Source organism: Hemiscyllium ocellatum, chromosome 38 (genome assembly GCF_020745735.1).
Source record: "Hemiscyllium ocellatum isolate sHemOce1 chromosome 38, sHemOce1.pat.X.cur, whole genome shotgun sequence".
Classification (NCBI taxonomy): domain Eukaryota; kingdom Metazoa; phylum Chordata; class Chondrichthyes; order Orectolobiformes; family Hemiscylliidae; genus Hemiscyllium; species Hemiscyllium ocellatum.
The window spans coordinates 20,621,359-20,648,576 of NC_083438.1; the positions used below are offsets into that span (position 1 = coordinate 20,621,359).

At 48.1% G+C, this 27,218-nt stretch overlaps 1 protein-coding gene across 2 annotated transcripts; it reads right to left on the reverse strand.

Moving 5' to 3' along the window:
- Window positions 1-811: 811 nt before the first annotated feature.
- LOC132833861 (claudin domain-containing protein 1-like) lies at window positions 812-24,739 on the reverse strand. Of its 2 annotated transcripts, none has more exons than XM_060852491.1 (5): window positions 24,633-24,739; window positions 23,128-23,451; window positions 5,815-5,922; window positions 4,909-5,046; window positions 812-2,483 (listed from the first exon to the last, which is right to left on the reverse strand). In XM_060852491.1, exons 2-5 carry the CDS (start codon window positions 23,423-23,425, stop codon window positions 2,260-2,262), a joined length of 768 nt encoding a protein of 255 aa, XP_060708474.1. In that variant the 5' UTR covers window positions 23,426-23,451; window positions 24,633-24,739; the 3' UTR covers window positions 812-2,259. The 2 variants fall into 2 exon arrangements, with proteins under 2 accessions (XP_060708474.1, XP_060708475.1); XM_060852492.1 differs by lacking the exon at window positions 24,633-24,739 and adding an exon at window positions 24,526-24,608.
- Window positions 24,740-27,218: the final 2,479 nt, after the last annotated feature.

Sequence of the window (27,218 nt, forward strand, 5' to 3'; positions counted from 1 at the left end):
TGGTCAGAGAGCACTGAGGTAGATAAAGGGGTCCAGAAGGCAGGAGTGCTACATTGTCAGACCCTGCATGCAGCCACTTTAATGTTAAAGGTGTGTGCTTCTCTTGCAATATTGCCTCCAATACAGTATTGGTCACCTTCATTTTGTGGGGGAAGGAGGGTATTTAGAACACACTAAAGACAGTTCAGTGGACACTTTCCAGTTGGACACCCGAAATGAGTAGGTTGCCTGATACGGAAAGGTCAGCAGATTGGGCTTGCTTCCACTGGATTCTAGAAAATTATGGGATGGTTTGATTAAAATGCAGATCAGAATGGTTTTGGTAAGATGGACTTGAAGAAAAATGCTCCTTCCTGTGGTTTAATCTAGAACCAGGGGGCACTGTTTCAAAATGAGTAAACCGCCCCTTTTCTGACAGAGTTGAGGTGAACCTCTTTCCCCGAGACTTGAGACGCTTCACTGCCCGAGACAACAGTGGAGACCAGGTCATTAAATGCTTCACCCACATGTGGATATTTCCTTAGTACTCTCTCCCTCCCTTAGTTTTCAGTTGTGGGACAAGTCTCCGAAGGGCAGACAATTCCATCCAAATGTACAGAAAGTTGTTGTATCGGAGCCATTTCACATCTACTTTGGTATTGCACGTGTGAGTCAATGTTCAGTTTCCGTATTGAATCTAATAACAGATTGCTTCATCTCACAGTCGTGTGATGACAGCAACTCATCACAAACGCAGAAGAAAGCCTCAGCAGCAGACAAATCACTCATGGTCAGACTACACTTGAGAAAACCCAATATATAAACACCTGCTTTTATTTCAATAACTTAAATATTGCAGGGCACAGGAGAACTATCATAAAAATACATGCACTAATTATTAAATAAGGACTTCTCACACAGATTACAATATACAAAGGTACTTTGTCAGCCAGGTCCCACGGCCGGTTATATCAAAATGCCACCTCCATTTGGAGTGAGAGCACACTCCGGTTCACCCCCAGACGCATATTCTCAAAAGGAAACGAGTGAATCCATGATACTGTTACCTCCTGAATCCATTTCAGTCATGATTTCATTCAGCTCAGCTCATAAGAGAGAAGACGTATTTTCAATTAGAACTACAAGGGCATCCCACTCCTAAGGATTGGAAGGAACCCAGATTGGGACTTTGTTCTCAAAGACCTGTGAAAATGACAGCATTTCATTCTCAGCAATTATTAGATAGCTAGCCAGCAAAAATATAAAAACAAAGCTTTTGTGCTGAGTAGGACACTCTCTCTCTCTTGCCTCTGAGCCAAATGCCTGTTTGGGGCCACATCCCAGTGTCTCAATGCAGCACCAAGAGGGCACAACACAGCAGAGGGATAGGACTCTGAGGGGCAGTACACGGTCAGGAGCTCATTACTAATGGAGTGCCGCACTGTCAGAAGAATCAGTGCTGAAGGAGTACTGCACCACTGGAAGGTCAGAACTGCGAGAGCACTGCGCTGAGAGTCAATACGAACAAGATGCTCCCACTTCTGGACAGTCTCGTTCCTAATGGAGTGTTGTACTGTCAGAGGATCATTGTTGAGGGAGTGCTGCACTCTCAGGTGGTTAGAACTGCAGGAGCACAGAGCGGTCAGAGCCAGCAATGGAGGCAGCACTCCACTGCTGGAGGGCCAGGCCTGAGGGAGCACTGTCCTGCCAAAAAAAACTCAGTACACAGGGAATGCTGCACTGTTAAAAAGAGGGCCAAATCTGAGGGAGCACAGCATAGCTGGAAGGGCCACAGTGACAGCCCTGCAAGGATGGGGGTGGCAATAACAGAGGGCCTGTCTGCCCTCTCAAGGGGGCAGAGTGGGCAGAAAAGAGCCTACAGGCACTATTGAAGAGCGGAAATGAAGAGCAGACCCTGGGCCCACTCAGCCACCACCAAAGCACTCCAATAGTTTGCTCATTAGCACCCAGCTCCTTGTGACAGCTCCTTCCTGTCCACAGTTTGCATCCAGTTTGACTACTTCAGGATCGCATGGCACTGGAAAACGGAGTGGGGAGTGGACGGGATTTGAAGAATTACCGACACGTGGGGTCCCGAGCAAAAATAAGGGGGGGGCCTACACCCCCCCATGGAACACTATGAGGTTAAACATCCACGATTGAAATGCATGAAGGGAAGGATTAAGAACCAAAAATAAAAGTCCTTTGACATCACGGCTATTTCCAAACATGATTGAAGTGCCTCTTCACAAATCGGAGCGAGCAACGGGAAACCACAAGCTAAGCCACCCGGTAAGCCTTCATCCTGCTGTATTCTGTCCGGTCGGTGCGGGCGGCCCAGATAAACAGGGCTGCGGCCATGAGCTGGAGAGGGGCAGATACACACGCCAGGCAAAACGACCAGCCGTACTCCCCGTCCGGGCGGGGCTCCGAGTCCTGCATCTTGGCGTGGAGGAGCTCAACGTTGGCAGCGAAACAAGCCACGGTGCCCAGGGTACAGATTCCTGGCAGGGAGAAAGCGACAAAGGCACGGTTAAAAAAACCACACAGCAGTCCATCCGTAAAACAAAACAATTTACGCTCAAATTTCTGGACAACTGCCTTGAGTTGCCATTAATGCATAAAGTATATCCCAAAACATGGTTAAAAATGTGAGGAACCAAGAGTTGCTCACTTTAGTTGGCGGAACACACAGTATTCCTTAAAGGGTAAGAGGCTGCAAATATAGTCATTGCAGGAAGAGGCCTAGCTGTCCTAGTCAGTAAATCACAGCCTACATTATGGGGAGGGAATGTTAAGTGGTATTATTGCTAGCCTATTAATCCAGAGACCTAGGTAATATCCTGCCATAACAGATAGTGTAGCTTGATTTCAATTTTTTAAAAAAAAAAGAGATTAAGAGTCTGATGAGGACCACAAAATCACTGCTGATTATCACAAAAATGAGCAGATTTACTAACACCCCTCAGGGACAGAAATCCGCCACCCTTCCCTGACCTGGCCGACATGGGATCCAATTACGGATGGTCAATAAATACCGACATGGCCAATGACATCCACATCTCATGCACGATGCGAAGAAAAAGCAGTCCATTGGAGATGTTCATGGAACATTAGCCTTTGTCACAGGAGTCGTGAAATCTTGCTTCTGCTGTAGGGGGGTGTTGGGTAGACTGCACCTGGGAGTACTGCGTGTAGGTTTGGTTTCCTCATCTCCAGGAGGATATTTTTGCCATAATGCAAATACAAGTAAGGCTCACCAGACCCGTTCCCCGGACAGACAGACTGCCCTATGCAGAGAGATTGGGCAAAATGGGTCTAAATGTGGTCTTCATAGAGCTATGATGAGAGTGAGAGGTGATGTGATGGAGCATTACAGGAAGAGATAGACAGGTAGAGGCAGACAGCAATATCCAATTTGGGCCCTCGATTTGAAAGCAAGGGAACAGCCGATTAGGATCGAGAGATGCAGCTTTTCTCAAAATGTGAGCCCTGAAGTCTGTACCGCAGGGGTCTTTGCTCAAGTTTTAACAGTAGAAAGGATATTGTTAAATTGGAGACAGTTCAAGAAAGATTGACAACATCCTGGTCAATCTGGAGGATTTGTGCTATAAGGATAGGCTGAAACTTTTTTCACCGGAGGTCGAAACGGGACCTTATAGAGATTGAGAAGGTCACAAGGGACACAGATCAGGAGAATAGCAAAGTATCTTTTTACCCCTAGAGTGGAGGAGTTCAAAATTAGAAGGCATATTTTTAAGGTAAGAAGAATAAGATTTAAAAAAGGATCTGGAGGGGCAATGTTTTCACTCAGAAGGTGATTTGCATACGGAATGAACTAGCACAATATATGGTAGATGTAGGTACATGTAAAGGGCAGGTACACACGAACGGGAAAGGGATATGGGCAAAATGCAGGCAAGTGGAACAAGTTTAGTTTGGGAAACTTAGCATGGACGGGTTGGACCGAAGGCTCTGTTTCCCTACTGTATGACTGAGTGCAAAGTGCCATAGGGATAGTGCGCATAAAAGGCATTAAAGCATTGGATCAGTCATGATCACATTAATTGGGAAAACAGGTTCAATAAGCTGAATGGCCAACTCCCATTCCTATACTCCAATAGAAGCTGATCCTCACTGACTTCCCAGCCCAACTGCTTGTTCCGTGGTGCTATTGGGGGTGGGCGTTTGCACTCCCTTTCTGATTTTCTTAAAGAACTTCTTCTCGGTTTTTGGTTGCACCTCAGTCCCACGCTCCTGACCTTGGGAGAGAGAAGGTAGGTCAGAGGGCCTCCTCGTTGGGTCTGCTCCTGGCCCAGGCCGAACTGGCCATAAAGAGGTCCAGGCAGTGGGCTGTGGAGGGGGGTCGTTATGGCCAACTGCCTGGCCCTCTTCCACGGGTATGAGAGAGCCCGGGTGTTCCGGGAGAAGGAGCACACACAGTGTCCACCAACACCAGAGATTTTCAGGGAAAGGTGGACATCGCAGCGAGTAGAGTGCTTTATTGTCCCCTCCAGCTCTATTTTGATTCAATCCCTGCCTTCCCTTTACTGTTTGATCATACAGAATTGCCCTCTTGCTTCCTTCCTTTCGGGGTGGTGACATTGAATGAAGATTTGTATACCTGTTGCCTTTCACTGTTTAAAACAAAAGCTGATCTTTGCCAGAACATGTGATCTCCAACAGGTCTCATTCCTGTGTCGGGAGGTACCTTACAAAAACAAACCTCAATTTGAAACCCACAGGCTCCGGGTTCAATTCTGAGCAGGAATCAATCATCTACATTTGGGCTGCTGCTGCAGTAGGAGGTACATCACACTGTATGGGCGGCTGCGAGGCTGTGAAGTATTGCAGTGATGGAGAGGGGCGCAGGCAGGGAGGGAGGGAGGACGAGCAAGGGGAGAAACAGATGCGGCCTTCAAACATTACCTGCGAGGAGGTGCAGCACTCCAGTGCCAATGGCAGGGTACAGGCTGCGACAGGAACACACGCACAATCCAATGAGGGCCCCGAAACACATCAAACCCAAACTGATGAATGGGAGTAGGATCTGACAGCGACTCAAGTCTGAAAACACCAGGGCGGAGAGAGAGAGTGAGAAAGAAAGAGAGAGATTTATTGAATGATGTCCCAGCATGTTGGCCAGAGTAAGGTTTCAGTGCATGATCCATTCGATTAATGCTTGAACTGGTCAATGAGTCTTCCCAAAAGGAATGAGAATTCAGTTGCTGAGAGAATAGCAGATGCAAAGTCACAATAGTGAAGTCTGATGTAAATCTTGGTCTGGAAAAACCTGTCACCTTGCTATTAATACTGCAGCCACTTTGTGAGGGCTGTGAACAGACAAACCGAGGGATACTACACAACAGATGTGCCTGCTCCTGTATAACAGGCTCAATGGTGTGAATGACATTCCCATTCCTGTATAACAGGTATGAATGGCCTCACCTGTTCCTCTGTAACAAGTTGGAAAAGTTCCAGTTACCCGTACCCTAATCCAGAGGGAATGGCTCCCAGTCCAATGTAACAGGACTAAGAGGGCTGATTGGCCTCTTGGCACTGCGCAACACACTCCAAGGGCTAAACGGTCACCTCATAAGCCTGTGTAACAGAACAGAGGAGCTGAATGGTCTCTAAAACGATCCTGAGCAACTGAGTAGAGCGACTCAATGGCCTTGGGTTCTTGGGCAATCGACTGCAGGGACTGGGTGGAAGGTTCTAACCCCAATGCGCTACAAGGGGCACAGCCTCAGGCAGGGGTTTCTCCAAGACATGTCGAAACCCTGGAGAGGTCGATTGGGGCCTCAAGCGCAGGAGGGAGGAAAATGGACTCACAGGTTCTGACGTAATCCACTCCGCTGTTGTGGTTTCCGATCTGTTTGTACTTGGGTGTAAACTGGTTCTTCAGCGAGAAGCTGACACACATACTGCCCTGGTTCACTTCTGGAACAAAAACAGAAAGAAAGAATCAGAGGATTCACATCAAATATAAAAGGAAGACACTGAAAGAAAGAGGGGGAGTTGGGTGGGGTCTGTCAGTGAGAAACTGCGGCAAAGGCGTTCCAGGATAACATTATACTTGGAATTATGGAAGAAGAGTGCAGAACGCTGGACAGGGCAAACAGTGCATGGCAGAATGTATTGATACTTGGAGAGCAGATAATGTTTTTAGCACCCGTCTCTCAGAAAAGAATAAAAAAAAAGGCCAATACAGTACATCTTATTAAAATGGACACAGAATCTTTCAAGATGGCTTCCAGAAGTCACATGACTGCTGTCATCGATTCACTGCAGCAGAAACCAGGCACCTCAATGTATTAGCTCAGCGGCAACCACAAAGGGAGACATTCAGAATTCGACTGACACTTGGATAACTCAGAAAGTCTTCCCAAATTCAGTCTCTGAAAGAACAGGAGATGGGAGGTTACCAGAGAGAATTTGAACTACAACAACAACTTCTTGCCTCTAACATTGCAGCTGCTCTGCACAGATGATGATTGGACAGACTGAGGGGTGCCATCTTCAGCAGAAGGCCAAAGGGACAGTTGGCTGGAAGGCAAAGCAGTCAAAGGACTGATGAACTTTGGGAAGGTTGGTGTCTTCCTTCTAAATTCCAATGAGTGCACGCCCAATCTCCTCAATCCCTCCTCATTGAGGCAGTCCCTCCATACCCAAGATCACCCAGGCAAACCTTTTAAGGCCTGCATCAAACACCAGAACATCTTTCCTTAATAAAAGGGACCCAAAAAAAAAATACAGTATTCTAGCTGCAGTCAGACAAATGTCTTGTTTTAGCAAAACCTCCCTATTTTTATGCTCCCATTCCCTTTCAATTAAAAAAGGCCAAGATTCCGTCTGCCTTCCCATGACCCACCGAACTTGGATGTTAGTGTTATTGTCTTTCATGAGGCAAATATAGTCGTTTCAACAATAAGTTTGCCGAGATCAAACAAGTAGCCAAACAGTTATTAACCAAGGTACTGTACTTATTTCAGCTACATCCTGTCTGAAAGTACACTTCTTTTTAAAAATTAGGGGCAAACACAGTGGCTCAGTGGTTAGCACTGCTACCTCACAGCACCAGGGTTCAATTCCAGCCTCAGGCGACAGTCCGCATGGAGTTTGCACGTTCCCCCGCGTCTGCGTGGGTTTCCACAGGAAGTATTCACCATAACGTTCAGGGACGTGTAGTTAGGTGCATAAGTCAGAGGTAAATGCAGAGTAATAGGGGAAATGGGTCTGGGTGGAATACTCGGAGGATTGGTGTGGGCTTGTTGAGCCGAAGGGGCATCTGGAGGGGGACTTAAAATGCTGGGAATAGTAGATTAGATTACTTACAATGTGGAAATGGGCCCTTTGGCCCAGGTCCACACTGACCCACCGAAGCGCAACCCACCCAGACCCATTCCCTTACATTTACCCCTTCACCTAACACTACGGGCAATTTAGCATGGCCAAGTCACCCTAACCTGCACATTTTTGGATTGTGGGAGGAAACTGGAGCACCCGGAAGAAACCCACGCAGACACGGAGAGAATGTGCAAACTCCACACAGTCACCTGAGGCGGGAATTGAACCCGGGGCATCTCTGGTGCTGAGAGGCAGCAGTGCAAACCACTGTGCCACCATGCTACCCACTAAGGCTGTGGGAGTCGAAATATGTGGCACTGGAAAAGCACAGCGGGTCAGGCAGCATCCGAGGTGCAGGAGAGTCAACATTTCAAGCATAAGCCCTTTATCAGGAATGTGGAGGGGAAAGGGGGCTGAGAGATAAATAGGGGGTGGTGCTGGAGGGAGGGGTGTGTGGGGAAGGGAGATGGGAAGGCGATAGGTAGATGCAGGTGGAGGGGAAATTGTGAGAGGACAGAGGGAAGGGTGGAGTGGTTGAGTGAGAAGATGGACAGATAGGACAGGTCAAGAGAGTGGTGCAGAGTTGGACAGTTGGATCTGGGATGAGGTGGAGGGGGGTGTGGTGGGGAGGAGAGATATAAAAAAAAATGAAGTCGATGTCGATGCCATGTGGTTGAGGGTCCCTAGGCAGATGAGGCATTCTTCCTCCAGGTGGCGGGTGGCTTGGATTGGTGGTGGAGGTGACCCAGGACTTGCACATCCTTGGAGGAGTGTGAGGGGGAGTTGAAGCGGTCAGCCACAGGACAGTGGGGTTGTTTAGTACGTGCGCCAAGAGATGTTCCTGGAAACGTTTTGCGAATTGACTTCCTATCTCTCTAGTGTAGAGACGACTGCATCGACAGGAAAACAGTAGATGTGTTGGGTGGATGCGTAGGACAATCTCTGCCAGATGTGAAAAGATCCTTTGGGACCTGTTGGGGTGATTACACTACTAGGGTGTTTAATGTAGGGCTAGGGAGGGTAATACTATTACTGCAACAGACACTTCTAGCTCCAGCCCTGAAACGGTTAATAACAGCCATGCGGGCTGAAGCTGGCAACTGCATGACTACCTGTCTGGAGCTCGCAATTGATATACATTTTGTTAATTAAATCATGGAGCCTGTAACTGCCAGCTAGTGTCAATTGTTCCATCGAAACTCATGATTGATAAAGGAACCTGTAACTGTCAGACAGTGTGAATTGCTCTATCGGAACTCATAGTTGATAAAAGTACCTGTTAATGTACTTGCTGAAACTATTGATTAAATCACGGAAAACGACTAGCCTGTCAGACACATAGTAATGAGAGTTGACTCTCTAAACAATGAACTATTGATTACGGGATCGGAACCGCTGGCCCCAGGACGTCTGTGCCATTGTCAAGCACAGCAGGAGCTGGACAGGCACCTCGATGCGGCCAATGGGAAGACGGATCCCATCGCGCGCAGATGAACGGACCAATGAGGAAGGCGGACAAGGAAAAATCTGACCGGGGACTCCTGGCAGCGCGAAGTATAACTGTGCCAAGTCCGAACGGGGGGAGTTCGGAATGCCTTCTCCAACGAATGCATGCTTGATAATTCGTTGTATCGTTTCCCAGTTAAGATTCTGTGAATAAACGACAGTCTGCGCCAAACTAAAGATGCCAGTGTGGGTCTCTCCTTCCAAAAGGACACGCAAAGACGGGACCCTGCGGGTCCGTCATAACAGACCTCAGATGGAGAAGTGATGAGCAGAAGGTGTGGGCGCAGGCTTTATACTACTTGCGGCAGCAAGGGAAGGCGCCGGGAGTGGAGGGTGGGTTGGTAGGAAGGGCACAGACCGAACAAGATAGTCACGGATGAAACACACACAGTCTCTGAAACGCAGATAGGATGGGAGGGAAATATATCTCTGTTGTTGAGGTCTGAAATGGGGTGGCCGAAATGGAGGAGAATAATGAGCTATATCCAGAGCTGAGTGGGGTGAAAGGTGAGGACCAGAGGGGTGCTATCCTTGCTACATGATTGGAGGGGTGGAGTTCAAGGGCAGAGATGTGGGAAGTGGGCTGTCCTCCTATTTCAGAGACTGCTATTTCTCCTCCCATGTGATCAACAAAGCCCTCCAGCATATCTCCTCCACTTCCTGCACCTCTGCCTTCAAGCTCCACCCCTCTAACCCCAACAAGGATGGAACGCCCCACCCCACCCCAGTCCACATCCAGCAGAGATTTTCCTGCATATCCACCCACCTCATTGACTGCATCTGTTGCTGTCAATGTGGTCGCCTCTACGTCAAAAAGACAGGACGCCAACTCGCGGAGCATTTCAGGTACCATCTCTGGGATGGACCCACCAAACAGCCCCACCACCCTGTGGCTGACCACTTCAAAGCCACCAATCAACTGGAAGCACACCTCATCTCCCGCCTCAGGAACCTCCAAAAACAAGGCATCAACGGCCACTTCACTTGTTCCCAATCTCCCTTCCACCCCCCCCTCCCCCGCCCCAGCTCATCCCTCCAACTGCCCTCTTGACCTGTCCATCTTCCTTCCCACCTATCCACTCCACCCTCCCCACCAACCAATCACAATCACTCCCCGCCTGCATCTCCCTATCGCCTACCTTCCCTACAGCCCCTCCTACTTATCTCTCCACTTTCCGAGTGAAGGGCTTATGCCCAAAATGGCGACTCTCCTGCTCCTCGAATGCTGTGTGACCTGCTGTGCTTTTCCAGTCACCACCTACCGACTCTCCAGCATTCGCAGTCCTCACTTTCTCAGAGTAGTCATGATTTGGAGATGCCGGTGTTGGACTGGGGTGTACAAAGTTAAAAGTCACCTCCTTCATCACCTGAAGGAGCAGCACTCCGAAAGCTAGTGCTTCCAAGTAAACCTGTTGGACTATAACCTGGCGTTGTATGATTTTTTAAACTTTCTCAGAAGGTTGTTGACCGTGTGCAGATAAATGTATGTTCATCAACATGCTTCAGTAGCAGGAAAAGTGGCAGCTTTGACCAGGGGGCTGACAGGAATGACGAATCACCGATTTAAAAACTTACCTCGTGAATAGATGGAGTGCACAAGGGACAGCTGAGTAAGTAAGGTAATATATTTGGGTGGTTGCTTTATAAAACACTACTCAGGTAGTGTCTCCTACCCATCATGTTCCTCTAACCAAAAACAAAGTTTTGTGTGCCAGATTGGTAAGATTTTTTTTAAATCCTGCATTTTTCTACATTCTCTTTGGGAATTTAGAATAGTGGGAATGGCAATTAGGGCAGTTGAATGTTACTCCTGCAGAATGGGGAGGGGAGGGTCACCACTAGTGTCCCTGCTGACTTCCTGTGGGAAAGTGCACCCAACTCCAGCTCTATGTTAGGGAACCTGAGAGGGAGCTGGATGAACTTTGGATCATTCAGGAGGCGGAGGAGGTTATTGAGAGGAGATACAAGGTGGTAGTCACATCTCGGGTACAAGACAAAAGTGCAGATGGGTTACAGTTAGGGGACGGAAAGGAAACCAGCAGACAGTGCTGGGGTCCCCTGTGGCCATTCCCATCAAGAGAGAGGATACTGGATGGGACAATTTACCATGGAGTACAGATCTCTGGCACAGTCTGTTCCTGTTGCTCAGAAGAGAAGGTGGATGTTTGGGGAGGGGGAGGAAGGCAGAGAGCGACAGAGCGACAGAAAAGAGATGAACAGAGCATTAGTCATTGGGGCCTCCATATTTAGGGGACAGTTGGGAGGTTCTGTGGGAAGGACAGACTCACGGTTAGTGTGTTGCCAGCTCATGATGCCTTGGATCATGTCTTTGGGATCCTTGAGGGGGAGGAGGAGCAGCTCCACATCGGCACTAACGACATAGGTAGGAAAAGGGATGAGGATTTAAGGTAGAAATTCAGGGAGCTAGGCTGGAAGCTTAGCACTGGAACAAACAGATTTTATCTTTGGTCTGTTGCCCGTGCCAGTGAGGAGAGGGATAGGAAGAAAAGGGAGTTGAACACGTGGCTACAGGGATTATGCAGGCGGATGGGTTTCAGATACCTGGATAAAGATGTGCAGGTTAGGTGGATTGGCCATGCTAAATTACCCATAGTGTTCAGGGATGTCTAGGTTATGTGCTTTAGTCAGTGGTAAACATAGGGTAGGGGAACGGGTCTGGGGGGGTTACTCTTTGGAGGGCTGCTGTGGGTTGAAGGGCCTGTTTCCACACTGTATGGAATCGAATTCTAGTTCAATGGAGGCTCATTCTGGGGTAGGTGGGACCTCTATAAACAGGATGGTCTGCACCCGAACCAGAGAGGGGTGGGGTGGGTGGGGGTCGATTCGTGCTGTTGCTGAACTGGAGGGTTTAAAAAAAGGATTCAGCAGGGGGATGGGAACCTAAAACTTGTATCTCCAGTGACCGGGGAGGTTGAGAGTAGGGAGGTCAGAAATGAGGTTTCAAGATTGCAAGAGCTCACCCGCAAGCAGGGAGGTGGTTTGAAGTGAGTCTATTTGAACAGGAGGAGCATCCGGAATAAGGTGGGTGAACTCGAGGCATGGGTTGGTAGCTGGGATTTCGATGTTGTGACCACTTCGGAGACACGGATAGAGCAGGGGACAGGAATGGTTGTTGCAGGTTCCGGGATTTAGATGTTTCAGTAAGAACAGAGAAGCTGGTAAAGGGTGGGTGGGGGGCATTGTTGGTCAATGGTCCCCAAATGACTTGGAGATGCTAGTGTTGGACTGGGATGGACAATGTTTTTAAAAATTGCACAACACCAGGTTATAGTTCCACAGGTTTATTTGCAAGCACTAGCTTCCGGAGCACTGCTCCTTCATTAGGCAGTTGTTCATCTGATGGAAGAGCAGTGCTCTGAAAGCTAGTGCTTGCAACTAAACCTGTTGGGCTATATCCTGGTGTTGTGCAATTTTTAACGTTGTTAGTCAAGGACAGTATTAGGGTGGCAGAAAGGACATTTGAGTCGTCGTCTACTGAGGGAGTACGGGCCGAGGTTAGAAACAGGAGAAGTCACCCTTTTGCGAGTTTTCTATAAGCCTCCGAATAGTTCCAGTGATGTAGAGGAAAGGATAGCAAAGATAATTTTCGATAGAAGCGAGTGTAACAGAGTAGATGTTTAGGGGGACTTTAACTTTCCAAATATTGACTGGAAATACAACAGTTTGAATAGTTTGGATGGGTCAGTTTTTGTTTGCCGTGTGCAGGACACAGTATGTAGACAGGTCAACAAGGGGAGAGGCCACATTGGATTTGGTACTGGCCAACGAACCCTGCCAGATTTGGAGGCAGATGATCACGTTGGTGATAGTGACCACAATTCAGTTATGTTTTCCAGCATCTGCAGTCCTCACTTTCTCCCACAATTCAGTTATGTTTTCTTCAGCAATTGAAAGGGATAGGTAACTCATGCAGGGCAGTGTTATGGTTGGGGAAAAGGCAACTATGATGCAATTAGACAAGATTTAGCATGCATAGGAGGAGGAAAAAACTGCAGGGGCTGGGCACAATTAAAATGTGGAGCTTATTCAAGGGACAGCTTCAACAAGACCTTGATAAGTGTTCGAGTAAGGGAGTCGTGGTTTACTAAAGAAGCTGAATCTCTTGTCAGGAAGAAAAGATGGCTTATGTAAAGGCGAGAGGTGAAGGTTCAGTTCGGACACTCGAGTGTTACACATTAGCCAGGAAAGATCTAAATACAGCAAGCCAAGGACAGCCCCCGGAGGGGAGATAAGACAACATTGGCAGATAAGATAAAGGAAAACCCTTATGCTTTCTATAGGTATATGAGGAATAAAGAAATGACTAGAGAAAGATTAGGGCCAATCAAGGATATAGTGGATGGAGTCGGAGGAGATAGGAGAAGCAATAAGTGAATATTTTACATCACTATTCACACTGGAAAAAGACAGACAATGTTGTCAAGAAGAATATTCAGATACAGGCTATTAAGGCTAGACAGGATTGAGGTTCACAAGGAGGAGGTGTTAGCAATTCTGGAAAGTGCGAAAATACACAAGTTCCCTGGGCCGGATGGGATTTATCCTAGGATTCTCTGGAAAGCCAGAGAGGAGATGGCAGAGCCTTTGGTTTTGATCTTTATGTCGTGATTGTCTACAGGAATAGTGCCAGAAGACAGGAGGATAGCAAATGTAGCAAACCCTGGTAATTATACACCACTGAGCCTTAATTCACTTGTGGGTAAAGTATTGGAAAAGGTTATAAGAGATAGAATTTATAATCCTCTAAAACGGGGATAAGTTGATTCAGGATAGTCAACGTGAAAGGTAGATCGTGCCTCATCAACCTTTTTGAGTTCTTTGAGATGGTGACCAAACAAGTGGATGAGGGTAAAGTGGTTGATGTGGTAGAACATAGGACATAAAATATTACAGCACAGTACAGGCCCTTCAGCCCTTGATGTTCCACCAACCTATGGAACCAATCTGAAGCCTATTTATCCTACATTATTCTATTTTCATCCAATGACCATTTACATGCCCCTAATATTGGCTAGTCTACGACTGTTGCAGACAGTGTGTTCCACGCCCCTACTACTCAATCAAGAAACTACCTCTGATGTGTCCTATATCTATCACCCCTTGAGCTTGCCATCACCACCCAAGGATAAAAGACTCTCACTGTCCACCCTATTAAACTCTCCGATAATCTCAGATGTCAAAATTCAGTCATGTCTTGACCACCTTCTCTCTATTCGGAGTTGTGCTTCAAGTCCCCCAGCCTTTCCTCAAAAGACCTTCCCTCCATACCAGGCAACGTCCTGGTATATCTCCTCTGAACCCTTTCCAAAGCTTCCATATCCTTCCTATAACACAATGACCAGAACAAAACGCTGCACCAGCGTTTTTAGATTAGATTAGATTCCCTACAGTGTGGAAACAAGCCCTTTGGGCCAAACAGTCCACACCGACCCTCCGAAGAGTAACCCACCCAGACCCATTTCTCTCTGACGAATGCACCTAGCACTATGGACAACTTAGCATGGCCAATTCACCTGACTTGCACATCTTTGTGACCGTGGGAGGAAACTGTAGCACCTAGCGGAAACCCACGCAGATACGGGGAGAATGTGCAAACTCCACACGGACAGTTGTCCGAGGCTGGAATCGAACCTGGCACCCTGTTGCTGTGAAGCAACAGTGCTAACCACTGAGCCACCGTGCCACCCCAATTTTGTACAGCTGCAGCATGACCTTGCAGCTCCAAAACTCAATCCCTCTACCAATAAAAGCTACCACACCATATGCCTTCTTAACAACCCTATCAACCTGGGTGGCAACCTTCAGGGAACAACGTACCTGGTCACCGAGAACTCTCTGCTCATCTGCACTACCAAGAATCTCACCATTAGCCCGGGACTCGGCATTCCTGTTACTCCTTCCAAATTGACTCACCTCACTTTTCCGCATTAAACTCCATTTCCCACATCTCAGCTCAGCGGCTTGTTTATGTCCCTCTGTAACCGGCAAACATCCTTCGACACTATCCACGACTCTGTTGACCTTCGTGTCATCCACAAACTTATCAACCCATCCTTCTGCACCCTCATCCAAGTCATTTTCAAAAATGAATGACGAACAGCAGTGGCCCCAAAACAGATCCTTGCGGTACACCGCAAGTAGCCAAACCCCTAGGATGAACATTTCCCATCAACCACCACCCTCTGTCTTCTTTCAGCTCGCCAATTTCTGATCCAAACCGCTAAAATCACCCTCAATCCCACGCCTCTGTATTTTGTGTAATAGCCCACCGTGGGGAATCTTATAAAATACCTTCCTGAAATCCACGTACGCCACATCTACCATTTTACCCTCATCCACCTGTTTGGCCACCGTCTCAAAGAACTCAATAAGGTTTGTGAGGCACGACCTACCCTTCACAAAACCGTGTTGACTTCCCCTGATCAATGTATTCCTCTCTACAGGATTATAATGAGATGAGATTTATAACCTTTTCCAACACTTTACCCACAACCAAAGGCTTACTGGTCTATTATTACCAGGGGTCTCTCTGCTCCCCTTTATGAACAAGGAGCCAACATTTGCTATCCTCCAGTCTTCTGGCACTACTCCTGTAGACAATGATGACATAAAAGATCAAAATCAAGGGCTCTGCAATCTGCTCCCCCTCTTCCCAGAGAATCCCTAGGATAAATCCCAGCCAGCCCAGGGGAACTTGTGTATTTTCATACTCTCCGGAATTGCTAACACCTCCTCCTTGTGAGCCTCAATCCTGTCTAGTAGTCTGTATACCTGTATTCCCCTCATCAACATTGTCTTTTTCCAGTGTGAACACTGACTAAACATATTCATTTAGCGCTTCCCCCATCTCCTCAGACTCCAAGCACAATTTTCCAACATTATCCTTCATTGGCCCTAGTATTTCTCTCGTCATTCTTTTATTCCTGATATACGGAAATAATGCTTTAGGATTTTCCTTCATCATATGTGCCAATGCCTTCATGTCCCCTCCTGGCTCTTCGTAACACTCTTTAGGTCTATCCTGGCAAACTTGTAGCTCTCAAGCGCCCGAACAGGACTTTCACATCTCATCCCAACATTAACCACCTTCTTTAACTTGACAAGAGATTCAACTTCCTTAGCTCCCCTGCTCGACCACTTCCTCCCTGCCTGACAGGTACATACTTATCAAGGCCACGCAGTAGCTGGTCCTTGAATAAGCTCCACATTTCAATTGTGCCCATCCCCTGCAGTTTCCTTCTCTATCCCACGAATCATGAATCTTGCCTAATCACATCATAATTGCCGTCCCTCCCCAGTAATAACTCTTGCCTTGTGTTATATACCTATCCCTTTCCATTGCTAGAGTAAACTTAACCCAAATGTGGTCGCTATCAACAAAGTGCTCACCTACCTCCAAACCTAACACCTGGCTGGGTTCATTACCCAGTACTAGATCAAACACGGCCTCACCCCTTGTTGGCTTGTCTACATTCTGTGTCAGGCAACCCTCCTGCACACATTGGACAAAAAGTGACCCATCAAGTACTCAAACTAGAATATTTCCAGTCAACATTTGGAAAGTTAAAGTCCTCCATAACATCTACCCTGTTACCCTCACTCCTATCCAGAATTCTCTTTGCTATCCTTTCCTCTATCTCTGGAAAGATTCAGAGGTCTATAGAAAACTCCCAACACTGACCTCTCCTTTCCTGTTTCTAACCTCAGCCTGTACTACCTCAATGGACGAGACCTCAAACGTCCTTCCTGCCATTGTAATACTGTCCTTGACTAACAATGCCACACCTCCCCTTCTTTTACCATCCTTTCTGTTCTTACTGAAGCATCTAAATCCCAGAACCTGCAAGAACCATTCCTATCCCTGCTCTATCCAGGTTTCCGAAATGGCCACAACATCTAAGTCCCAGGTACCAACCCATACTGCAAGTTCACCCACCTTATTCCGGATGCTCCTGGTGTTGAAGTAGACACACTTCAACCCACCTTCCTGCTTACTGGTGCACTCTTGCGACCTTGAAACCTCATTTCTGACCTTTCGTACTGTCAACCCCCTAGACACTGGAACTACAATTTAGATTCCCATTCCCCTGCTGAATTAGTTTAAACCCTCCTGAACAGCATTAGCAATCTCGCTCCCTTCCCCCCCAGGATATTGGTACCCCTCTGGCTCAGGTGGAGGCCATCCTGTTTATAGAGGTCCCACCAAAGCCAAAATGAGCCCCAATTATCCAGATATCCAAATCCCTTCCTCCTGCACAACTCCTGAAGTCACGTGTCCCCTCTCCATATTCCTTGCCTCGCAAGCACATGGCACGGGCAGCAAACCAGAGATAACAACTCTGTTTGGTATCGCACTCTAGCTCCCTGGATTTCTGCCTTCAATCCCCATCCCCTTTCTTACCCATGTCATTACCACCTACGTGGACCATGACTTGGGGCTGCTTTTCCTCAACGATCCCAAAACCACGATCCGAGACATCACGAACCTTGGCACCTGGGAAGCAACCGTGAGTCTCAGAACTTCCTATCTATCCCCCTAACTACAGAGTCTCCAATGACTAATGCTCTACTCATCTGTCCCCTTCCCTTCTGAGCAACAAGGACAGACTTTGTGACAGAGACCTGTACCCCAGGGCTTATCCCTGGTAGGTCATCGCCCGCAACAGTATATTTGTTATGGAGGTGAACATCCACAGGGGTTCCCTCCCCTGCCTGCCTGTTCCCTCCCCATCCGTGGTGTATGTGGATTTCAGTGAAGCATTTGATAAGGTTCCCCATGGTAGGCTATTGCACAAAACACAGAGGCGGGAGACGGGGGGGGGGGGGGGGGGGGGGGTCATTTAGCACTTTGGATCAGGACGTGACTAACTGCAAGAAGGAAGAGGGTGGCGGTTGATGGGAAAATATTCATCCTGGAGTCCAGTTACTAGTGGTGTACAGCAAGCATCTGTTTTGAGGCCACTGCTGTATGCCATTTTAGTGGGTGGCATGGTGGCACAGTGGTTAGCACTGCTGCCTCACAGCGCCAGAGACCCGGGTTCAGTTCCCGACTCAGGTGACTGACTGTGTGGAGTTTGCACATTCTCCCTGTGTCCGCGTGGGTTTCCTCCGGGTGCTCCGGTTTCCTCCCACAGTCCAAAGACGTGCAGGTCAGGTGAATTGGCCATGCTAAATTGACCGTTGTGTTAGGTAAAGGGGTAAATGTAGGGGAATGGGTGGGTTGTGCTTCGGCGGGTCGGTGTGGACTTTTGGGCCGAAGGGTCTGTTTCCGCACTGTAAGTAATCTAATCTAATTTTAATAAATGACCTGGATGAGGGCGGTGGAGGGTAGGTTAGTCAACTTGTGGATGACACTAGGTGAGTGGAGTTGTGAATAGCTGAAGGATGTTGCAGGTTATAGAGGAAAATAGATGAGCTGAGTTGAGAGGTGGCAAATGGAGTTTAATGTGGAAAACAATGAGACATGATTCACTTTGGAGGGAGTAACAGGAATAAAGAGCACTGGACTCACAGTAAAATTCTCGATAGTGTAGACGAGCAGAGCGATCTCAGTGTCCATGTGCATAGATCCCTGAAAGTTGCCATCCAGGTTGATAGGGTTGTTAAGAAGGCATACAGTGTGGTAACGTTTATTGGTAAAGGGATCACGTTTCAGAGCCACGATGACATGCAACAGCTGTACAAAACTCTGGTGCAGCCACACATGGAGTATCGTGTACAGTTCTGGTCACCGCATTATAGGAAGGACATGGAAGCTTTGGAAAGGATTCAGAGGAGATTTAGCAGGACGTTGCCTGGTATGGAGGGATGCTCTCATGAGGCAAGGCTCAGGGACACGAAGCTGTTTTCGTTAGAGAGGAGGTGGTTGAGAGGTGATTTAAATCGAGACCAGTAAGATCATCAGAGGATTAGATAGAGCAGAAGCTTTTTCCTCAGATGGGGATGGCTAGCACAAGGGGACATAGCTTTAAATTGTGGGGTGATAGATACAGGACAGATGTCAACGGTAGATTCTTTACTCAGGTTAGTAGGGTCATGGAATGCACAGCCTGTAAACAGTAGTAGGCTCACCAACTTTCAGAGCATTTAAACAGTCGTTGGATAAACATATGTATGGAAACAATAGTGTAGAAAAATGTGTTGCTGGAAAAGCGCAGCAGGTCAGGCAGCATCCATACAGCAGGAGAATCGACGTTTCGGGCATGAGCCCTTGTTCAGGAAACTAGGTTCCAGCCCAGAAGGGCTCATGCCCAAAACGTCGATTCTCCTGCTGTTTGGATGCTGCCTGACCTGCTGTGCTTTTCCAGCGACACATTTTCAGCTCTGATCTCCAGCATCTGCAGTCCTCACTTTCTCCTAACAGAATAGTGTAGGATAGATGGGCTCGAGATTGGTCTGACAGGATGGCGCAACGTCAAGGGCCACAGGGCCTCTACTTTGCAGTAATATTTTATAGACATGACAGGCCAAAGGCCTCCTTCGATGCTCTCTGACCCTACCAGAACAAGATGGAAGGAGATTTGGGTTAGGGTGGAAACACATGGAAGCCCCTGGATAACATTAGGATCTCAGGCAAGCACAGTTCACTCAAGTGCTTGAAGTTCGAGCAGCTTGTGCTCACACCACAGTTGCTGTGGAAAAGGGAAAATTCTCTGGATTCCTTCTACCAGCAGACAATCACATCACTCGGGATGAGGGTCTCCTTACTCAGTCAGCGGTCAGGGAGAGGAGGTAGAGAAGGGAGACCCCAGGGTTTGGGAGTGCAGCATTGTCTGACCCTGCAGGCATCCAGTATAAATTGAACATTAAAAGATGATATGTTTCTTTTCAGGAGCGGTGAGGCTACATCTCAAACACACTGAGCCATTTGAGTTTCCTTATGTAAGGAAGGATTTCAAACACATTAGAATGAAAAACACAAATTGCTAGAGGTCTGACAGCATCTCTGGGGGAAAAAAAATCAGAGTTAACGCTTCAGGCCTACTGACCCTTTTTCAGAACTGCACATCGCGTGAGCTAGAGGATGAAGCAGAACCAGGGAACAGCTCAGTCAGGATGAATTAATCCAAATACATCCAGGGAACTTATTTGGGTGGAACTGAGAAATAAGAAAGGGATGATCACCTTATTGGGATTGTATTATAGACCGCCGAATAGTCAGAGGGAAATTGAGAGGCAAACTTGCAATAGAGTGGTTATGGTAGGGGATTTTTAAACTTTCCAAGCATAGACTGGGGACTGCGATAGTGTTAAGGGTTTTGATGGAGAGGAATTTGTTAAGTGTGCACAAGAAAATGTTCTGATTCAGTATGTGGATGTACCTACTAGAGAAGGTGCAAAACTTGACCTACTCATGGGAAATAAAGCAGGGCAGGTGACTGAGGTGTCAGTGGGGGAGCACTTTGGGGCCAGCGACCATAATTCTATTAGATTTAAAATAATGATGGGAAAGGATAGACCAGATCTAAAAGCTGAAGTTCTAAATTGGACAAAGGCCAATTTTGATGATATTAGACAAGAACTGGGGGCAGATGTTCGCAGGTGAAGGGACAGCTGGAAAATGGGAAGCCTTCAGAAATGAGATTACGAGAATCCAGAGAAAGTATATTCCTGTCAGGGTGAAAGGGAAGGTGGATAGGTGTAGGGAATGCTGGATGACGAAAGAAATTGAGGATATGGTTAAAACAAAAGGAAGCATATGGCAGGTGTAGACAAGATAGATCTAGTGAATCCTCAGAAGAGTTTAAAGGAGTATATTTAAGAGGGAAAAAAGGGGACTTGAGATAGCTTTGGCAAATAGAATTAAGGAGAATCCAAAGGGTGTTTACAAGTACATTAAGAACAAAAGGGTAACGAGGGAGAGAATAGGGCCCCTCAAAAGTCAGCAAGGCGGCCTTTGTGTGGAGCCGCAGAAAATGGGGGAGATACTAAACGAGTATTTTGCATCAGTATTTACTGTGGAAAAGGATATGGAAGATATAGAATGTAGGGAAATAGATGGTGACTCTTGAAAAATGTCCATATTATAGAGGAGGAAGTGCTGGATGTCTTGAAATGCATAAACGTGGATAAATCCCCAGGACCTGATCAGGTGTACCCGAGAACTCTGTGGGAAGCTAGCGAAGTGATTGCTGGGCCTCTTGCTGAGATATTTGTATCATCGAGAGTCACAGGTGAGGTGCCGGAAGACTGGAGGTTGGCAAACGTGGTGCCACTGTTTAAGAAGGGCGGTAAGGATAAGCCAGGGAACTATAGACCAGTGAGCCTGACCTCGGTGGTGGGCAAGTTGTTGGAGGGAATTCTGAGGGACAGGATGCACATGTATTTGGAAAGGCAAGGACTGAATAGGGATAGTCAACATGGCTTTGTGCATGGGAAATCATGTCTCACAAACTTGACTGAGCTTTTGAAAGAAGTAACAAAGAAGATTGATGAGGGCAGGCAGTAGATGTGACCTATATGGTCTTCAGTGAGGCGTTCGACAAGGTTCCCTATGGGAGTGTGAGCAAGGTTAGATCTCATGGAATACAGGGAGAACTAGCCATTTGGATACAGAACTGGCTCAAAAGGTAGAAGACAGAGGGTGGTGGTGGAAGGTTGTTCTTCAGACTGGAGGCCTGTGACCAGTGGAGTGCCACAAGGATCAGTGCTGGGTCCTCTACTTTTCATCATTTATGTAAATGGTTTGTATGAGAACATAAGAGGTATAGTTTGCCAAAGACACCAAAATTGAAGGTGTAGTGGACAGCGAAGAAGGTTATCTCAGGTTACAACAGGATCTTGACCAAATGGGCCAATGGGCTAAGAAGTGGCAGATGGAGTTTAATTCAGATAAATGGAGGTGCTGCATTTTGGGAAAGCAAATCTTAGCAGGACTTATACACTGAATGGTCAGGTCCTAGGGAGTGTTGCTGAACGAAGAGACCTTGGAGTGCAGGTTCATAACTCCTCGAAAGTGGATTCGCAGGTAGAAACGATAGTGAAGAAGGTGCTTGGTATACGTTCTTTTATTGGTCAGAATATTGAGTACAGGAGTTGGGAGGTCATGCGGCTGTACAGGACATTGGTTAGGCCACTGTTGGAACTGTGTGCGCAATTCTAATCTCCTTCCTAACAGAAAGATGTTGAAAGGGTTCAGAAATGATTTACTAGGATGTTACCAGGGTTGGAGTACTTGAGCTATAGGGAGAGGCTGAATAGGCTGGGGCTGTTTTCCCTGGAGCATTGGAGGCTGAGGGGTGACCTTATAAATCATGACAGGCATGGATAGGGTAAATAGATGAGGTCTTTTACCCAGGGTTGGGGGAGTCCAAAACGAGAGGGGAGAAGATATAAAAGAGACCCAAGGCGCAACGTTTTCACACAGAGGATGGTAAGTGTATGGAATGAGCTGCCAGAGGAAATGGTGGAGGCTGGAACAATTGCAACATTTAAAAGGCATTTGGATGGGTATCTGAATAGGAAGGGTTTGGAGGGATATGGGCCGGGTGCTGTCAGGTGGGATTAGATTGAGTTGGGATATCTGGTTGGCATGGACGGGTTGGACCGAAGGGTCTGTTTCCATGCTGTACATCTTTTTGACTCTATGAAGCGGTGCTTTTGAACAAAGAGAGGTCAAGAGTGTGAACATGATAACATCTGGCAATAAATGGGGATCTCAGGATGTGGTGAGGATAGGTGACGAAGGAATGTAGACTATCATGGAAGCACCAGTGATCCTGGGTAGACTCAAAACTTGAATTGGATTCCACGCTGGGGAGAGTCTGAGCCAGAGACAGTCACTGAGGAACATGGTGCGGCTGTGGAAACGGGTTTTCGCAAATACATTGGAAAATACCAGAAGTGACAACGAAATTAATGACAGTGAACAAAAAAAGACTGGAAGGAAATCCTGTCAGAGACAGGAGCAGCATTTCTTCAAGGAGGGCATGCCTGAAGAGATGGGGCTGAGTTAAACATGACTATGACTGTATAGCAAGCTGAAGAATTTCCTGGTCAGCCATTCTGCTCATATTTGGTACTTTTCTGAAGGGGGGGGGGGGTGTTGCAGAAGTGGGAGGGGTAAGTTGGATAGCACCGTTCATATTTGGGATGGGGGGGTGGTGGGGAAACAAAAGAGAGCACGCAGCACAGCAGACGGAAGGGGGCAGATTAAGGCGAGGCTACGATGAGGTGCATGCTTGGGGAGCACAGAGGGCACTGCAGAAGGAGAGAGGGTAAGGAATTCCAACATGGAAATGGACAGAGAAAGAGCTCTCAATGCATACGAACCTTCTGGTGGTGGTTTGAACCAATAGCCTTCCTTGAGTTTGCTGATACATCGCCTCCACAGTCCAATGGTGCCATTGTACATGATGAGCGCCCGGGAGTACATGTACTCATCGCTGTCCTCACGATCAAACTCCTCACTACTCGGCTGCAGCTCAGTACTGTTCATCTCTGAAAGGCCGGGCCGGCTCCTGTACTCATACCAATGGTCAGTACCAATGGCAGCAGCAATGTACACTGCAGAGATCAGGGCCAAGACACTGCCAATCACCAATGCCGTGGCAAAACGGTTGTCCACCATCGCACCAGTGGATCAGCGTGTGCCAACTGTGGGAGCAAGGGCACAAAGCTTAGCATTAAAGGACAGGGGAATGACAGACAGAGAGATCTTGCAGCAAAAGGAGGAAGCAAACATGAATGCTGGATGAGCGATAGTGTGTGTGTGTGAATGATGTAATGGATTGCAAGGACGAATGACAGCAATGTGGGGAGGGGGTGGAGGGCAGGAGAAGTAGTAGAAATCAACAGGATAGACAAAAGGCTCACACATCACAGAATAAGAGCACGAGCAGGCACAAGTCAGACAGAACAAATTTGAGTGAACTGGACAGATTGCACGTGAGTGATAGAGCAAGGCAAATAGACAGATGTAGGCACATGACCAAATGCAGCAAGCAGTCAAAAGGCCATCACAACAGCACACAGTCACTCCATCACTGCTCTTGCCTCTTTTCTGACCACCCTTCCCATTCTGTTCCAGATATCCTGCACGACAAAGCTCTAATCCTTCCCCATTACCATTCATCAGAATTCTTGGTGCCTGGCTGCTGCTCAGACCTCAGCCACAAACCCCTCACCTTTTGAAATAGGGAGCAGGGCAACCCAGTTCAAGTCAAAAGCAAGGATACTCATTCTCGCCCAACAGATTTCCAAAACTAGCCCCAGTTGCCTGACTTTGGCCCATATACCTCAACCTTTTGTAGGATTGAAACAAGGTCAACGAGATAAATCTCAGAATGAGTGCCCTGTTCGTGGTTGTTAACCTGCCAGAAAAGAGAATGTACTTTCAACATTCACCTTGTCAAGGGGCCCAGATCTTATATGTTTCAATCAAGTCACCTCTGATCCATCCGCCTTTCATGAAACACAAGCCAGATCTGTCCTCTATCTACCCCTTACAGGTATTAGTCTCAGAACCCTTCTCCAAACTACTCCCCAATGATTTACATCCTTTTTTAAATAGGTTTCCTTGCACTCCATCAGCTACCAGCTCAGACATACAGTCAGGCTATGAAACTCACTACATAAACCCAAGTGCCTCTCTGAAGTAGGGTCACCAGACCACTCACTCACTCACTCACTCACTCACTCACTCACTCACTCACTCACTCACTCACTCACCTCCCGTCTGTCTGTCTGTCTGCCTCTCACAATCCAACACTTAAAGGCTCCACTCTTCACCCACTTCCGGTCCTACAGAAGCTCTTCCGGTGATACTACATCCTTACCCAAGCCGTGGCACCGACCACTCCAACGTCACCCAGGAGTTTCGACTGTTACGTCATAGGCATCGCCTCCACCCTTTTATTTCTGGGGCGAGCCTTTCCAGCCGATTCAGCCCCGCCCCAGGCCCACGACGACAACGCGCCCCGCCCCCAGGCCCAACGCGCCCCGCCCCCACGCCCAAGACGACAACGCGCCCCGCCCCCAGGCCCAACGCGCCCCGCCCCCACGCCCAAGACGACATCGCGCCCCGCCCCCTTTATCCCAGCCGCGCCTGAGCACTCTCAGACACGCCCCTTCCTCCTCCTTCTCACCCCCCCAACTCACGAACGTGACGCCTGGCCCCTCCTCACCCCGCCGCCGCTTCATGCCATAATCTTCGCCGAACCTCCTCGCCCTAGGCCCCGCCTCCACATCCTGAGCCCCGCCCCCTGACCGCCGCGCCCGTCAACTCAGCCGCCCCCCCCCTCGCATTCGGCTCCGTCTGCCGGCGCTCAGCCCCTTCCCCTTATTTCAGCCCGCAACTCGTCATTCAGCCCCGCCCCCTCCCTTTTGGCCCCGCCCTCCTCTACTCAACTGTACTCCCACGGCACCCAGCCCCGCCCTCTCCCTTCTAGCCCCGCCCCTGGCAGTCAGGCCGTCCCCCTGAACACGACGTTCCGCCCACTGGCACTCAGCCCCGCCCCCTTCCATTTCAGCCCTGCTCCACCCCTTTCAGCCACGCCCCCGACTCTCAGTCCTGCCCTGTGGCACTCAGCCCCGCCCCCCGCGCTCAGCCCCGCCCCCGCGCTCAGCCACGCCCCCTCCCATTTAAGCCCTGCTCCACCCCTTCCAGCCACGCCCCCGGCACTCAGCCCTGCCTTGTGGCACTTAGCCCCGCCCCTGGCACCTAGCACCGCCCACCAGCTCTGCCATGTCACTCTGAGCAAGTTGAGGATGGTCTGGGTGCAGAGATCTCTTGCTTTCCACTCCACGCCCCCTCCCTCCACTTGTTGCCTGCTGGCCTTACCCACTTACGGTTGCAGTTTCAGATTGACATGAACTGCCACCTGTTCCACCATGGCGGAACCAGGGCTGAAGAACTGAAATCCGGGGTGGGGCACTAGTACTTGCACTGATCAACTCATCCAGAATCTCTTAAGTACTGAATTTCTCTGTCACCCCTCCATGGCAGACAGTGAAATCTGAATCCGTTAAATCTCTGGCCTAATGGTGATCATACAGCTACCATCAATTCTCATGAAACCCCATTGAAACACAATTGTCCTTAAGGGAGGGAAATCTCCCATTTCTACCTGGTATTGACTGCAGCAATGTGTTTGTCCCCTAGGCACTGGGCACTTAAGGATGGTCAATAAATTCTGGCCTCAACTGTTTGTGTTGGGAAGGCTGTGAACCACATCTATATTGGTTGTGGATGATTGTACCCTTTAGTTCTCTTTAAAAAGATTTGTTCTTTTGGGGTCCCTTCAGTTCCACGCTCTTAATATTTGGGCGCCTGGAGAAGGGCACGTCAGAGGACCTCCTCTTGGGTCTGCCCTTGGAGCTGGCTAAAATTGCCAGCAACCAAAGCAGGCAGCGGGATGTGGAGGGGCTTAATAGTTCCCAACTGCCTGCCTCTCTTTTGCGACTATGTTCATGCCTGGATGCCCTTGGAGAGAGAGCATGGAGGTGCTTCTTTGAGTCCCAGCAGCTTCTCCAGATTCCCAATTACACCGGAAACGCTGACTTCGCCACCTGCTGATGCTGCCTGACTTGCTGTGTTATTCCAGCCCCCTGCTTGTCTACCTTGGATTCCAGCATCTGCAATTTTCTTGTCTCCAACAAAACTTGACCAGCAGCCGCAAACAAAACAGCTTGTTTAAACCAAACCCTGAACTAGGAGAAATGATGATTCCCCTTACATTGTACAAGTGTTTTAAAAAACACTTCAAAGTTTTTTTTCAAGTAGAAATTTCCAGACATATTAGAACCTCTGTCTTTACAATCCCTCTGAAAGAAAAACCAAGGACAACATAACCTTGTGTGAGAAATAAAACTCACATATTAATAAATTTCAGTCCGAGTCAAATTCTGAAGCAGCGAATTTTATTGATACGTACTTGCAAGAACGGGTACCTAACGAGTAAGCACACTGATCTGAGGGTTACATTCTGACTTGTGCTGTTCAGCTGCATCTCTCGGTCCTCCTCTTTCACCCCATTGATTACTTTTACTGTAGCACGTAGCCTATCACAAGATCAAGCTTCGCTCCATCTTTGTCTAGCTTCTCTCCACCTCTGTTTACTTCTCCCATGACTCTAAGCCTGTCGCCCCTTACTCTTATTTATCTCATTCCTTATATGTGACTATCCTAGCATAGTTAGCTGTCTTTGTGCGATCATCCTGCCAAACTAAATTCCATCCGTTGGCCACATCCGTCCTGCGACTGGCATACTCTTCTCCTGTTACTGGTACATCCCGCTCCATGGTTGCTCTGCCCTATTAGTCATAGATAATTCGGCCTGTTTTCGCTTCTCCTATTGTCCTATGCCTCGTACATCCTGCTCCATAATTGCTCTGCCCTATTAGTCAGAGATAATTCCACCTAT

Excerpts from the sequence above, each read along its gene's own strand:
- LOC132833861 (XM_060852491.1), bottom strand. The coding sequence starts at position 23,425 with ATGGTGGACAACCGTTTTGCCACGGCATTGGTGATTGGCAGTGTCTTG. Across the intron at positions 5,923-23,127 it reads GTTCAAACCACCACCAGAAG|AAGTGAACCAGGGCAGTATG; the intron begins GTTCGTATGCAT and ends TTTTTGTTCCAG. Across the intron at positions 5,047-5,814 it reads AGTGGATTACGTCAGAACCT|ACTTGAGTCGCTGTCAGATC; the intron begins GTGAGTCCATTT and ends TGGTGTTTTCAG.